At 41.0% G+C, this 13,965-nt stretch overlaps 3 protein-coding genes across 3 annotated transcripts; 1 reads left to right on the plus strand and 2 right to left on the minus strand.

Annotated features, from left to right (window-relative positions):
- Positions 1–130: 130 nt before the first annotated feature.
- Positions 131–3,442, plus strand: C922_01096 (hypothetical protein; the record flags this gene model as incomplete). The annotated part of the gene is made up of 1 exon (XM_008816704.1): positions 131–3,442. One exon carries the CDS (start codon positions 131–133, stop codon positions 3,440–3,442), a length of 3,312 nt encoding a protein of 1,103 aa, XP_008814926.1.
- Positions 3,443–5,550: 2,108 nt separating this feature from the next.
- On the minus strand, positions 5,551–7,925 carry C922_01097 (hypothetical protein; the record flags this gene model as incomplete). Its single annotated transcript, XM_008816705.1, has 8 exons — positions 5,551–5,817; positions 6,038–6,083; positions 6,249–6,433; positions 6,683–6,793; positions 6,911–7,072; positions 7,216–7,293; positions 7,458–7,679; positions 7,842–7,925. The coding sequence occupies 8 exons, from the start codon at positions 7,923–7,925 to the stop codon at positions 5,551–5,553; spliced, it is 1,155 nt and encodes a 384-aa protein (XP_008814927.1).
- A 2,626-nt stretch (positions 7,926–10,551) lies between these two features.
- On the minus strand, positions 10,552–12,654 carry C922_01098 (protein arginine N-methyltransferase 5; the record flags this gene model as incomplete). The annotated part of the gene is made up of 1 exon (XM_008816706.1): positions 10,552–12,654. One exon carries the CDS (start codon positions 12,652–12,654, stop codon positions 10,552–10,554), a length of 2,103 nt encoding a protein of 700 aa, XP_008814928.1.
- Between the last annotated feature and the right edge of the window lie 1,311 nt (positions 12,655–13,965).

Consider the following 13,965-nt stretch of genomic DNA (forward strand, 5'->3'; position numbering starts at 1 on the left):
CTATATAAATATCATCACAAATTGTGTTAATGGCTTATTATGCAAAGGGGAGAAAAAAAAATATAATGTGTTTACGAACAGCTTCATTTATTCTATAAGCACGACGAACTTGTATTCATTTACGGCCATGATGAATAAGTCCCCGGAGTGGGCACAGGATAAGTGCCCGGAACATAAGAGTTACAACATTCTTGAGAAGAGGTTTAGTGACAAATTTAACATGACGTACACGGTGTATGAGCATAAGAAGGCGAAAACGCAGGTCATAGCATTGGGTTCGAACGATCCGTTGGATGTAGAACAGACTTTTGCCTTTTACGTGAAAACGTTGACACATTCGGGGAAGGGAATTCCCCACATTTTGGAACACACCGTTTTGTCCGGCTCGAAGAACTTCAATTATAAGGATTCCATGGGTCTCCTGGAAAAAGGGACGCTGAATACGCACCTAAATGCATACACGTTTAACGACCGAACTGTGTACATGGCTGGGTCGATGAACAATCGAGATTTTTTCAACATTATGGCTGTTTACATGGATAGTGTGTTCCAACCGAATGTACTGGAGAATAAATTTATTTTCCAAACGGAAGGATGGACATACGAAGTGGAGAAGCTGAAGGATGAAGAGAAAAATGCAGATGTTCCAAAAATTAAGGATTACAAAGTTTCGTACAATGGCATTGTTTACAGCGAGATGAAAGGATCCTTTAGCAGCCCCCTCCAAAATCTGCACTATGTTATAATGAAGAATACCTTTCCAGATAATGTGCACTCGAATGTCAGTGGTGGAGACCCCAAAGAGATCCCTACTTTGACCTACGAAGAGTTTAAAGAATTCTACTATAAGAATTATAACCCCAAGAAGATTAAGGTCATCTTTTTCAGCAAGAATAACCCCACCGAGTTGTTAAGTTTTGTCGACGATTATCTGAATCAGTTAGATTTTACCAAGTATAGAGATGATGCTGTGGAAGATGTAAAATATCAGCCATATAGAAAAGGGCCCTTCTACGTGAGGGAAAAATTTGCTGACCATTCTGAGGAAAAAGAAAATTTGGTTTCCATTTCGTGGTTGTTAAATCCGAAGAAAAATGACCTGTTAGATGTAGATCTCAGTTTGGAATCCCCGCATGATTATTTCGCCCTTCTGATCATAAACAATCTGCTTACCCACACGACTGAGAGTGTTCTTTACAAAGCGTTGATCGATTGCGGCTTGGGAAACACCGTCATAGATACAGGTCTAGACGACAGCCTTGTGCAGTTCGTTTTTACTATCGGCCTCAAAGGAATAAAAGAAAAAAATGAAAAGAACGTAACTCTGGACAGAGTACATTACGAGGTAGAGAACGTCGTTTTGAAAGCGTTGCAAAAAGTGGTGGATGAAGGGTTTAACAAATCTGCAGTTGAGGCTTCCATAAATAACATTGAATTTGTGTTAAAGGAGGCAAATTTGAAGACGTCCAAAAGTATAGACTACATTTTTGATATGGCATCTAGGCTAAATTATAATAGAGACCCACTTCTCATTTTCGAATTTGAGAAGTACTTGAATGTGGTTAAGGATAAGATAAAGAATGAGCCAAGATATCTGGAAAAATTTATCGAGAAGCATTTCATTAATAATGACCACAGAACGGTCATTCTCATGGAAGGTGATGAAAATTATGGAAAGGAACAGGAAGACTTAGAAAAAGAGTCCTTAAAAAAGAAAATTGAAAGTTTGACGGAAAAGGAAAGAGATGATATTATTGTCGATTTTGAGAATTTAACCAAGTACAAAAATAAAGTGGAATCACCTGAACATTTGGATAAATTCCCCATAATAAGTATTTCCGATTTGAACAAAGAAACATTAGAAATTCCAGCGAATGCTTATTTTACTACAACCCTTGAGGAAAACAACAAGGCTAAGTATAACCAAATTAAATCCAGCGAAGATATGATGAAGAAAAATATGGACCACTTGGTTAGGAAGTACATCTTGAAAGGTTCCCAAGGTGAAGCAATCACGGACGGAGCTACAAAAAAAGAGAGCGATCTTTCCGAGGGGGAAATACCAATGCTCATTTATGAAATGCCAACGAGTGGCATTCTCTACCTGCAATTCATCTTTAGTCTAGACCATCTAACACTGGAAGAGCTGAGCTACCTCAATTTGTTCAAAGTGCTCATCCTGGAGAATAAGACGAACAAGAGATCATCTGAAGAGTTCGTAATTCTGAGGGAAAAAAACATAGGAAATATTATGGCCAACGTTGCCTTGTACTCCCTCAGCGATCATCTGAAAGTTGTCAACAAATATAATGCGCGCGGATTGTTCAATTTCGAAATGCATGTGCTAAGTCATAAGTGCAATGAATCGCTCGAGATAGCATTGGAAGCACTAAAGGAGTCCGACTTTTCTAATAAGAAAAAGATAGTTGAAATTTTGAAGAGGAAAATCAATGGCATGAAAACTGTATTTAGCTCGAAAGGGTATTCCTTGCTGTTCAAATATGTGAAGTCGCAGCTGAACACCAAGTACTTTGCACACGATTTAGTCTTTGGGTATGGAAACTACCTCAAGCTTCAAGAACAGTTAAAGTTGGCTGAATCGGATTTTCCCAAATTTGAGCAAATTCTAAATAGGATAAGAAATAAAATATTCACAAAGAAGAACTTACTAATTAGCGTAACGTCAGACTCTGCTGCGCTAGATGAACTTTTTGTGAACTCGAAAGAGTCCTTCAAAAATCTACTGGGTTATTTGGAAGAGAATGACGCCAAGAACAGCGGAACGGAAACCATCGGATGGAATGAAGAAATAAAACAAAGCAAAGTTCTAGAAAAGGAAGAAAAGAAAAAAGAATTCTTTGTCATCCCAACATTTGTAAATGCTGTTTCTATGGCTGGAATTCTGTTTCATGAAAAGGAATTTTTAAACCCCTCCTTTATCGTTATCGTAGCTGCTCTGAAAAATTCCTACCTATGGGAAACCGTTAGAGGGTTAAATGGTGCATACGGCGTTTTTGCAGATATTGAGTATGATGGGTCGGTCGTATTCTTATCAGCTAGAGACCCCAATTTGGAGAAAACTCTCCAAACTTTTAGAGAATCTGCACAAGGACTCAGAAAAATGGCAGACACCATGACCCAAAATGATTTACGTAGGTACATTATCAACGCCATTGGCAATATTGATAAACCGAGAAGGGGAGTGGAACTTAGCAAATTGTCTCTTTTGAGGATTATTTCAAATGAGACGAAACAGGATCGAATTGACTTCAGAAAAAGAATCATGGAAACAAAGAAAGAAGACTTTTACAAATTTGCCGACTTGCTAGAGAAGAAAATTAACGAATTTGAAAAAAATATTGTCATTATTACGAGCAAGGAGAAGGCCAGCGAGTACTCCACCAGCGTGGACCAGGAATTCAAGCAAATACACATCCAGTGAGTTGCCTTTTGCCAAGCGAACTGGAGCGATGAGCGGCGAGCTGAGCGGGCGAGAAGAACAGGGAGAAGGGGAACCCATGGTGCGGTATTTTTTCCCTCCTGTTAACTTCTCCACGCGGTTATCATTGTGTAAATCCTATTTTAGTTACATTACTTAGCGCCTGCGCTGCGCCGACTTAGGCATTCCCCCGTGGCTTCCTCCATTTCGGCCCCCTTCGCTGGCGAAGAGCGGTGCGCCACGTTCGCTACGTATTCTGTGTAATCTTTTAAAGAAAACACGCATTTGGTTAAGCCAAATTTTGGTTTCGTAACTGGACAGGGAAAGGAACCCATTCTAAAGGAGAAGTTCTTAGGGTGTCTCCAATTTGGCGTTCCCTCCCAAGTTCATACCACGCCACTTCGAAGTTGGGGTAGATGGGCGTGACGGGCTTGTAAAACGAATTATTCATTTGGGGGAGTATCACCTGTTCATTTTGGTCGCACCGTTCTGTCACGGTTGTTTGTATCCCCTCTACAAATTCGCCACATGTCCACAGCCCCACTTTGAATATGTCTAAATTTCCGCGGAACAGACCCACGGATTAGGTGTGTCGTCTACGGGTGCGTTCATAAGAAAAGTCAGAGAGGGAATCACATGATGACGAGTGCCTGCTTTATGAAACCCCTCACCTCTGTCCCAGCGTTGCTAGAGACTTACCCCCCCTTTATAGGTGCTATATACAAACTCTATGCAGCAGACCACACTTGTGGCTATTCCGGAATATGCCCAGTTCAGCAGCCTCGTACGGGAAAGAAAATTCCCATACAATGGCCTGAAAGAGCATCCCAAGAAGTGCCAATTTTGATGGGCTCTGTGTAGGGAGAAAAAAAGAAAAACAAAAATGGGGAAAACTATCGCATTCAGAGACTTAACGTAAGCCAAGGAAAGCCTCCTCTCTGAAGTTTTCATTTTAAAAAAAAAAAAACTTCCCGTGGGGTGGATGTTATATGCATACGAAACCTACAACACATAGGTAGTTTCTCTGCGCAAAAATGGGAATGCAATCAATCTCGTTTCGGGTACATATCGTTTGGGTGAAAGTAAACTGCCAGCACTTCTACTGTTGTTGGAGTTTTAAAAATGGTATCATTTCCTTATCCTCCCAAATGATATCGCAAAATATGCAAGAAATATGCACGAAATGCGCACGAAATACTCGCCTTTTGAAAAAAAATAAAGCTGGGAGCGGGGAGATGGCGGTGCACCTACAAATTAAAAGCCTTTCCCAGTGACGTAAGGAAAACATTTCTTTCAGGTGGTTTGCGCGGAATTTCCAACTGCTTTTCCTTGGGGGGGGGATGTAAAGAATTACACGGGGCGTTTGTGTGGGAAGTTTTACGGGAGTTAAAAAAAGAAATGCTGGTAGGCACATAAATAGCGTGGCAATAACGACGCAAAGAACGTCGCAACAACGCCGTAAAAAACCTCTCAACAGCTCAATGAAAAAGTTCAGAACTTTTTTTTTATAAGTCCTCATATGAGTTATCAAGATTAAAAGTCATCAAAGAAAAAAAAGTGTGGAAAAATGCAGTAGGGGGTTATTACAAGAAAACACACAACGGTTCGTTTGGTAAGGAGAAGTTCTCTTTAATTAGATGGTGGGGAAGAGCTCATCATGGCGGTTATACTTAACCCTTGGTGTGTGTGTGTACAGATAAAGGTGTTTGCTTGTGTGGCAGATGAGAAGTTTCTATATGTGCGGGACATGCATACATACTGTGTAGGTATGGGTAAGTGTCCAGCTGTGCTAAACAAATGCCTGCTGGACAGTCGCAGGCAGGTGCACTGGTTGACACGAATTCGCACGACCTCGCGGTGATTTGTTTTTAATTCAATAAGATTGTACATATGAGCGCGTGTATGTGGATACACAAAGGCGTGCCATGCATGCTGGCACCCCTGCATGCATAAAATCGGAACGTTGAAACGGACACAAGGAAGATTTACGTCCTTAAAATCTACGTCTATCAAATATGTGCTCAGTAGAGGCGGGACAAACAAATACGTTTACATAAAAATCATCTCCACACAAGCCCTCTGCCTTTCTCTCTTGATGCCACTTAAACACTTTAAGTCTTTCCCATGTTGTTGTAATTCTTGTTGTATGATCTCTGCATGTATGGCGCCTGCTCATTATTTTTGAAAAAGTTGTAGAGGAAGTGGCCATACTGTGAGTTTAAAAAGGATTGGTGCATTTCATTCATTGGAACTCGGGAATTGAATCTGCTGTTGGGTATGGTGCTTTGGAGGGGATACATATCGGCGCTTCCGAAACTGGGTGTGTCATTTCCATGGCACGTCATGGGTGGAGGAGGTGGAGGTGGCGACGCGTAGGACTGCACCAAGTGGGAGAAAAAAAAGGGAAACCATTTATTACGTGTATAGAAGAAGTATGTACGTATGTGTATATGCAAACAGCAGGGGTGAGCTTCTCTCCACATTACGCACTAGTGGGACATATAAATGTAAACGTCTCGCACGGCGCAAAGAAAGAAAAGGAGAGAGAGAAAGAAAAAAAAAGGCACGTCTCTTTTTGCGTATGCATTTTTAAATTACATTGTTTGCCATTCGATCGAGATTTAGGTACTGTGGGGTCAAATACCTGCAAAGTTTGGGAAAAAAAAGAAATATATATACATAAATATATGTCCTGTAAAATGGGGATTGAATTAAAGACCTTACAGTGTGTATGTATGTTCGCCCCCTAACGATTCCTTCTTTTTTTTGCCGAAATGGTAACCCCATTTTGCCGCAACTAAATACTTACTGTTCCTCCCCTTTTTTTATCGAGACTTTTAAATATTTGTTTCCCGCGTTGAATCCATTCATACCGGCCACGGCATTGATGGCACTTTGCTGATTCTCGAAATTAATGAAGCCGTACCCTCTGCTCTTTCCATTCGTTTCTCTTTTTATCGTTGCACCCAAGATGTTTCCGTAGTGTGAAAAATGCTGCAAATGGGGTGGGGTCATAAACACAACAATAAACACAACAAGTGAAGTGACAAACAGTAAAAAGGAGCGAGCAATCCGAGGTGCACATTGTGTAAGAAAGCTATACATGAGCATTATTTTCGAGGAGGAGACACATTAACTGACAAATGAATAATCTGTCATGTCGTGCAAAAAGTATATTGACTTTGCTAATACGTTTTCTCCTTTTTTGTTATTTCTCTATTTAGGCATTCACGCAAGTCTTACCCTTTTCAAATCCTTATCACTCCAGTCATTTGGTAAATAGAAAACGAAAATGGTGCACCCGGGTTTTATTTTCTTCTTGTTGTTTTCGCTGGAGCTGGACTTTAAGAGGACCTAAAAAAAGGCGGGTGGGGGTCGACACAGATGAGATGTGCATTTTGTCCTTTTTCTTCTTTGCCGCGCCTTCCTTTTTACAGGGTGTGCTCTCCCCGAGTGCGGGGAAATCCTCACCTTGAGCCGCTTCCCTGCCTGCACTTCCACCTTGTTCATATTTGATATGGCCATTGTGGCGCTGTGGGGGTCCGTGTAAACAACAAAACCGTATCCTTTACTCGTTTTGTCATTTTTTTTGGCGACCGTGGCGCTTTCCAAATTTCCGAAGGATTTAAATTTCTTGAAAATGGGAAAAAAAAAAAAATAAAAAAAAATAAGTATCAATGCAGTTATACGTCTGTACAATGCCACACAGCCCTAAGCACATGGCCGTTTGTACTGCCGAAGGGCCATTCTCTATGATAGCAATTTCTCCCCCTTACATCGTATAAATCTTGGTCATTCCAATGGGGAGGTAGGTAAAAAACAAAGAGTGTCGTTTTTTTATTTTCAGTATTTGTCTGCAAAGGAGCAAAAAAAAAAAAAAAAAAAAAAAAAACAAGAAACACACAATTTAAATGACTGCTTTTTTTTGGAGGAATTTATTTTAACGCTTTTGGAGTGAGGGATTGTTTCCTCTCCATGTGTACATATGCATGTCCATTTTTTTTTTTTTTTCCCTTACTTGGGTTTTCTGTGTGGTTTCAATTTTCGTAGAATTCATATCCATGCACTCTTCCTGCGATTTTCTGGTAGTGACCTTCAGAACCTTTCCGCTCACTTCCTTCCCATTCATGACTTCCATAGCCTTTTGGCACGCCTCGCCGTCGTGAAACTGGATATAGGCGTACATGTTTATGTCCTTTTCTATTACGACATTGTTTATTGTTCCGAAAATCATGAAGTTCTTGGGAGTTTGTGTGTGGGGGGGGAAACGCATATGTGTATATATGCATACATATGTACGAATAATCCTGCGCGTACGGCGACACATAGAACAGTGTGCCAAATGAGCTCATAATCTATGCACGCGGCAGCCCATTTGGTCCCGTCCATTTCTGGTTCTTACTTTTTTTATGTCATTTTCCATCCATTCACTTGGAAAATTATACACAAATATGCTGTTCGATTGGAAGTTTTTATTCCATTCCATTCTGTTTTCCTGCAGGATGTAAGGGCAATGGGGTAAAGGGCAATGTAAATGGGAGCAGCTATATAAGGGTGTAACGATTTTGTGTGAACGTCTCCTCAGCGGGCTAGGCATCCTATGCAGCGTATGCAGCCTATTCATATATTTAACTATGTGGCATGCGATTTGTTCTTCGTTTTTTCGTTTGCTTCATGCCACGATTAGTTAGGCCGCAGCACGAAGCGCGCGCTCCGCCATTGCAGTCGTTGTCGCTGTGACTGCCACTATCGCTGTCGTAGTTCTCACTCAGCTGTTACCAAATCTGCCAAGATGTAGTATGGTATAATTTATTTGAAAGTAGAAAAAATTGGGGATTACGAAGGTATCACTAAAAAAAAAAAAAAAAATTTAGAAGCTTTAAATTATCATTAAATAACGACTGGGGGATATACTCTTGAAGGAGAAATTATTCACGGGCAGGCATATACATAAAGGAGCATGTTTTTTTTAACTAAACTCCTTCAGCGCTACTACGCTTTTTTTCTCTGTACTTCACAGCTATATATATTAATACATACATATATGCAGATTCATACTACGCGCGGTCAATGCGCGGCGAACAAACACTACTGTGCTGGTAACACGCGTATAAAGATACGTACGTACATATGTATATGTAAATATAAACCTTCCTTCGGCTTCTTTGGTAACGCGTTCACTAGCGCTAATCACGTTGCCATTTCTTGTGGCGCTATTTCGAAGCTACTCTGGAGTTTTATTTTGCAGTTCCTTTGTAGCTCTTTTGTTTCGTTTCCTTTTAATTATGCGCTACGCCGCTTTGTAAACAGCTTGAATTAAAGGGGGGAAGGAAGAAAAAACGTGCCCGCGGGGGTCACACAGAATAGAAGGTTCGTAAATCAGCGAACGGGCAAATTGAAAAAACGACAAATGGGCAAAGGCACAAATAGGGCGGGATGATTTATTTTTATCTGTTAAAAGTACGTCATTGGTTGTACAGCATTATTCGTACGTCGTTAGTTCCTATATCAGGTAAATGGTATTCCGTAAAGGTTGTATTCAATAAAAGTTGTATTCCATAAAAGTTGTATGCCATAAACTTGTACGTCGTAAGTTTGCATATCGTAAAAACATTAATTGCACGTATCCGAAGCATTAATCAGTAGATAAAAAAAAAAAAAAAAGGATCAAACGGAAGAATGAAACGCAGGGGTAGTGAATCAATCATTGAATTAATAATCTGAAAGCGAGATAAACAAAAAAGGAGGAAATCAAGCTAATGCAAATGAAGCATTTTTGAAATGCACCTTTTTTTACATTTTAAATGCTCCTCTTTTCTTTTTATAGGAAAAAAAAAAAAAAAAGAGATTGAGCAAAATGTATCTTAACACAATACATGCTGGAGCGCACAAGTGGGAACGTTGCATCGTCTGTATTATAGCTGCATAAAGTTTAGTACATCCATTAGATTTTCATTCTTTGAATTGCATATATTTTTTCTGCGACCATGTTATAAAACATACCGCGCAGTTTTTTTGCTGAGGGCGCGACAAATTGGTGGTGTGTTCTGCATTTTTTATGACGCTCTCGTTTCTGCTGCGTAGCAAAAGTTTCTGTTGGTCGGCAGGGGGGAGACGCTCATTCATTTTGCGATTTCACAATTTCGATCTTCTAAACGGGTAGGTAACGTGTATTTGTTTATGTCCGCCAAACTGGCAGCATGAGCCATTGGCTCGTTCGAAAAATGCAAAAGGGAACGGCGGACATGCTGCGAACGAAAGAAGCCATAGTGTGCTAGGCACGAAGAAATATTGAAGGGGGACCCTTCTTTAGTGCCTCTTGTTGTTACGTGTTCATATGTTTAGGGTTAACGCAAGGGTGTTCGCTTTCAAGCGCAAGGTGGGAATAGATATTTACAAATGTACACCTCCGTACTGGCACACGTGAGTGGCTAATTCGAACAAGTATATGGTCCATGCGTGAGAACAAACGCTTGAAAGGATGGAGGGAAAAAATAAGAAAGAGCATCACATCAGACAAGAAGAAATTGGGAGAAGGGGGTCTCAGGTGACGGGCCATGTAGCGAGGGGAAAAATCCTACAGCGATCGCTTAGGATGTGGTGCGCTACGGGGTATATATATGTGTTCACCGCCTGCCATGTACATAAGGCAAGAAACCCCCTTGGGCTGTGGTTTACACTATTTGCCATTTTGAGTCTGAACCTCATGGCACGGGTAAAGTCGTAACATGTGAAGGAAGCATCGTGCAGATATGCTGCCACAAAGGGGCTATATAAACTGCTTGTTGAGAACCCTCTTGCATGTGCTTAGGTCATCCCCGCAAAAAAGGAACAAAAAAGGAACAAAAAAAAAAAAAAAAAAATTCACCTCAATGTGATGACAGTGACAGGTTAATTAAAGGGATGTGCGTCTGTTGATGCGCCACAATTTGAGGCACTCCTTTGGGGAAGAGGCAAACTGGTTAAGCCTGTTCCAGCTGCCAACGCACTGGGCGAGAAAAAAAAAGCAAATTAGAGTACAGGAAAATACCGTAGAAGGGGAAACTTACGAGGTTTTCCCCGTGGACGCTTGTCGCCACGGAATGGTGCCAAAAGGGTCATCACTTCTCCCGTCATCGACCAATCGAAAAGTGCTTCGCATTGTAGTTGTGAATGCAGGTTGTACGCGGCTCGTTAATACACCACTCGTACCAGATTTTGTGGTTATCGGTCAGGCGCCAGATGCTTATAGACAACGTCTGGCCTTGTTCCAGAAACAAAATCTGATTTATGGGGATATATAAAGGGTACCAGCTGTGTAAATTCTTCGTATGTGTATTAGGCTCGATGGACAAGTAGACATCCTGGTACAGCTGGCTTTTAAAATAGCATAAAAATCCATGCAAGTAGGAGGTCAAATTAATAGTAAATTTTAAACGTTTGTAACGATTATTGTGCGAGTTATCCTTTTGGATTTTTCTGTTGGGGGTTTGGAAAGTGAAGCATTCTGCCGGTTCATCCTCCGAAATTTTGCAGTAGGAGTACATATTGACAATGTAGAATATTTCATTATATCCTGTGAAATTATTTTGCCCTATTCTGTGGTAAATGTGAGAGCAAGAAATGGGCTCCATGTAGGACACACAATTTTGCGGAATGCTAACCCCATCCTCCTGAAGATACTTTTGTATTCCATCTAAACATTCTGGAAATAATTCATTATCTCCAAAGGATCCTAACAATTCACTTACGATTAAATCTGCCTTCTTCTCCATTTGGAGATACCTCATATCGCTATGTATTACGTGAACTTGTTTCCACTTAGGGGTAGTAGCCCTATTTCGCAACACCAAAATGGCACTATCATTTTTTTCTATTGCGTAGATTTGAAATTTAGAGATTTTATTTTTTTCCAGAGCTTGCAGGGTACAGTCCACTAATGGTCCTCTTCCTGCACCGACGACGAAGATGATGATGTCTCTGTCTCTTCCCTTCACATTGTTATCTCCCCCCCCTTTTTTTTGTAGTTCCACGGAGAGGTACTTACTAATGGCCAGTTCATACTGCTCATACTTGGTTCTATCCTTTTCGAAGATCTCGTACGTTTGGGAAGGTAAATTATCCTTCAAGGGTTGCAAAGGGATCTGCAAATAGTCCCAATAGGCACTATCAAAAAGGGTTTCGTTATCGAAATTTTCAATAGACATAAAAAGCCTTTTTAAGTAATAAATACAGCACTTGAGGTAGCTCACATCGGAATGAAGGGCACCGCTACTGTACATTTCTTCCTTCTTCACGCCATTCAGCGAGGGGTACTCATTTTTGCCTCTTCCTGTTAAGACAATTTCGATATTTTTTCTAAAAAAGTACACTAACAGGTCTTTTAACTTCTTCGCTAGATAAGGATAACCTGTCTTGGAATCAATGGTAAATACGTTTAGCGGTAGGAGGATTAATTTCACTGGTTCGGATTTCCACACGTCTAGGTTGATTCTATAAATGTCAACATTTTGAACGTTCACTAATTCTATACCTACGCTCAAATTGGAAAAATTATGATTACAGTAGGGGGTAAAATTTGCCCATAAATTCCAGCCATTGAGAGTTTCGTAGGAAGATTCCCCCCCTCCAGGGGTACTCAGAGGGGAAGATGAGCCTCCCCCTGGGGGGCTATCCACAAGTGCCTTCCCTTTTACCCGTATTGCTAGCGGCACTTTCACAATGATAGACACCCCATTGTAGCTGTGAATATTGGCATTGATGCATCTGGCGTAATTATCGCACTTTCTGTGAGACGGAGGATTAACAATTAGATGTGATATGGATATATAACTGGCCCACTGCATTTCTTTGTTTAGGGCGTCGCGAGAGTATGCGCTTAGATGCTCGCTTTCATTATCTGGATCAACCCACTCGGAGGTGAAGCCGTAGATGTTTTGCTTCCAAATGTCGTTATCTTCAAATTTGTCACCGAAAAGGGGATCTACCTTATATGTGTTCAAGCTTGCGCATGGTGAAGCGGCGCAGTTAGGAGCGGCGCAGATAGGAGGACAGTCAGAAGCGCAGTTAGACGCGCTGTGAGAATCGTTCAGCAATTTTCTGTGGCTCTGGCTTCCACTAAACAGCTTGGTTACGAGGAAATCTGGACTCAACTCCTCTATCTCGTGGTAGTCCCCAGCGCTGTAGTCATACTCTATCCCAATTTTTAAAACCCCGTACTTGTTCTTCAGCGGCATTTTGTTCACCCAGCCACTTCGTAAAAGTCGTTAAGTATATTCCGTCCTCTTCAAATGCGGCTGTCGTTTCGCTGGGCGTATGTAGGCACGGGGCGGTTGAGTCAAGCCGCGGTTGGGTCATATACGCGGTATATTTATTGTTCGAACTTTATTACGTGTATCTTTCTACCGTTTGGGGAAAAATCGGGAAAAGGCGACGCTCGCAGGGGCTCCCTCTTCACATCTACATTTTAGCGAAAAACAACCTGGATGTAGCCACTTCTTTTTAACTGCATAGATATGTGCCCTGCTGGAAATCTTCTCTTTTTCACAAATTGGGAATATGGTAAACCGCGTTGAGGAGAGGGTTACGGTCAGCACTTCTTGCGAAGTGGGGTCCGCCTTGAATGCCTCATTCCGATCCGATTAGCGTTAAACGAAGTTTTAAAGCAACAACGGGGAGAGAAAGGTCGCCTAGATGCTCTGAAAAAGGGCACAAAACATACATAGATAGGCATAGATCTCGATATAATTTTTTTTTACTTAACCCTGCCAGTGCCTTGACAACGCATGAGTGAAGTGCTCACAAATTGGGGGTGAATCTGACGTCGTTATGTTCTGACCCAGTTGCAGGTGAGTACAAGTATCTACATAAGTTGGCCATGTAGCAAACATTGTTAAGCCTTCTTTCAGGGGACATACTTTTGGTGCCAATTAGGCCTCTTTAACAGCTTTCCCAATAAAGTAATCCCACCCCTGGACACATGCCCTTCACAAAGAGTTAAGAAACTGTTTATGGCAATTTAGAGGCTGGCCCCTGTGCAGTCACAAATGTTGGTCCATCTGATTTGTCATAATTCGAATTAATAACACCGTAATGGAATTTTTTTTTTTCCTTTAAAAAATGAGAAACTGTATGGGTAGCATTAAATTGTAGGTAAGACTACGAAATATAAATTGGAGGGAAAATAGTCCTTTTTTGTAGGCAGACATAGTGTACTGAAATACAGTTAACAGAAAACCGAAGGGTTAGAAAATGCCAGATTCAAATTGGGACTCCCACAAACAGTACATAATAAGGTGTCACATGAAATTATTATGTAATGCCTTTAACGCGATAGCTTTTTTTTTTTTTCCTTTAACTAGTTGGAAAAGAAATAACGCGGAACACATTTATTACAACTATGTGGGTGCAGTTGTGTGCAAACTGGATAATATGGGTCAGTTTGCGACATGGGGCTCATAAGTGTGGGAGACAAAGTGGTTTGCGTGTTTATAGTAAGGAAGTATTTTCTTTTGCGATGCTTTCACTTGTGAATAATTAGATGCCAT

The sequence above is a fragment of the Plasmodium inui genome (genome assembly GCF_000524495.1).
Source record: "Plasmodium inui San Antonio 1 unplaced genomic scaffold supercont1.3, whole genome shotgun sequence".
NCBI lineage: Eukaryota > Apicomplexa > Aconoidasida > Haemosporida > Plasmodiidae > Plasmodium > Plasmodium inui.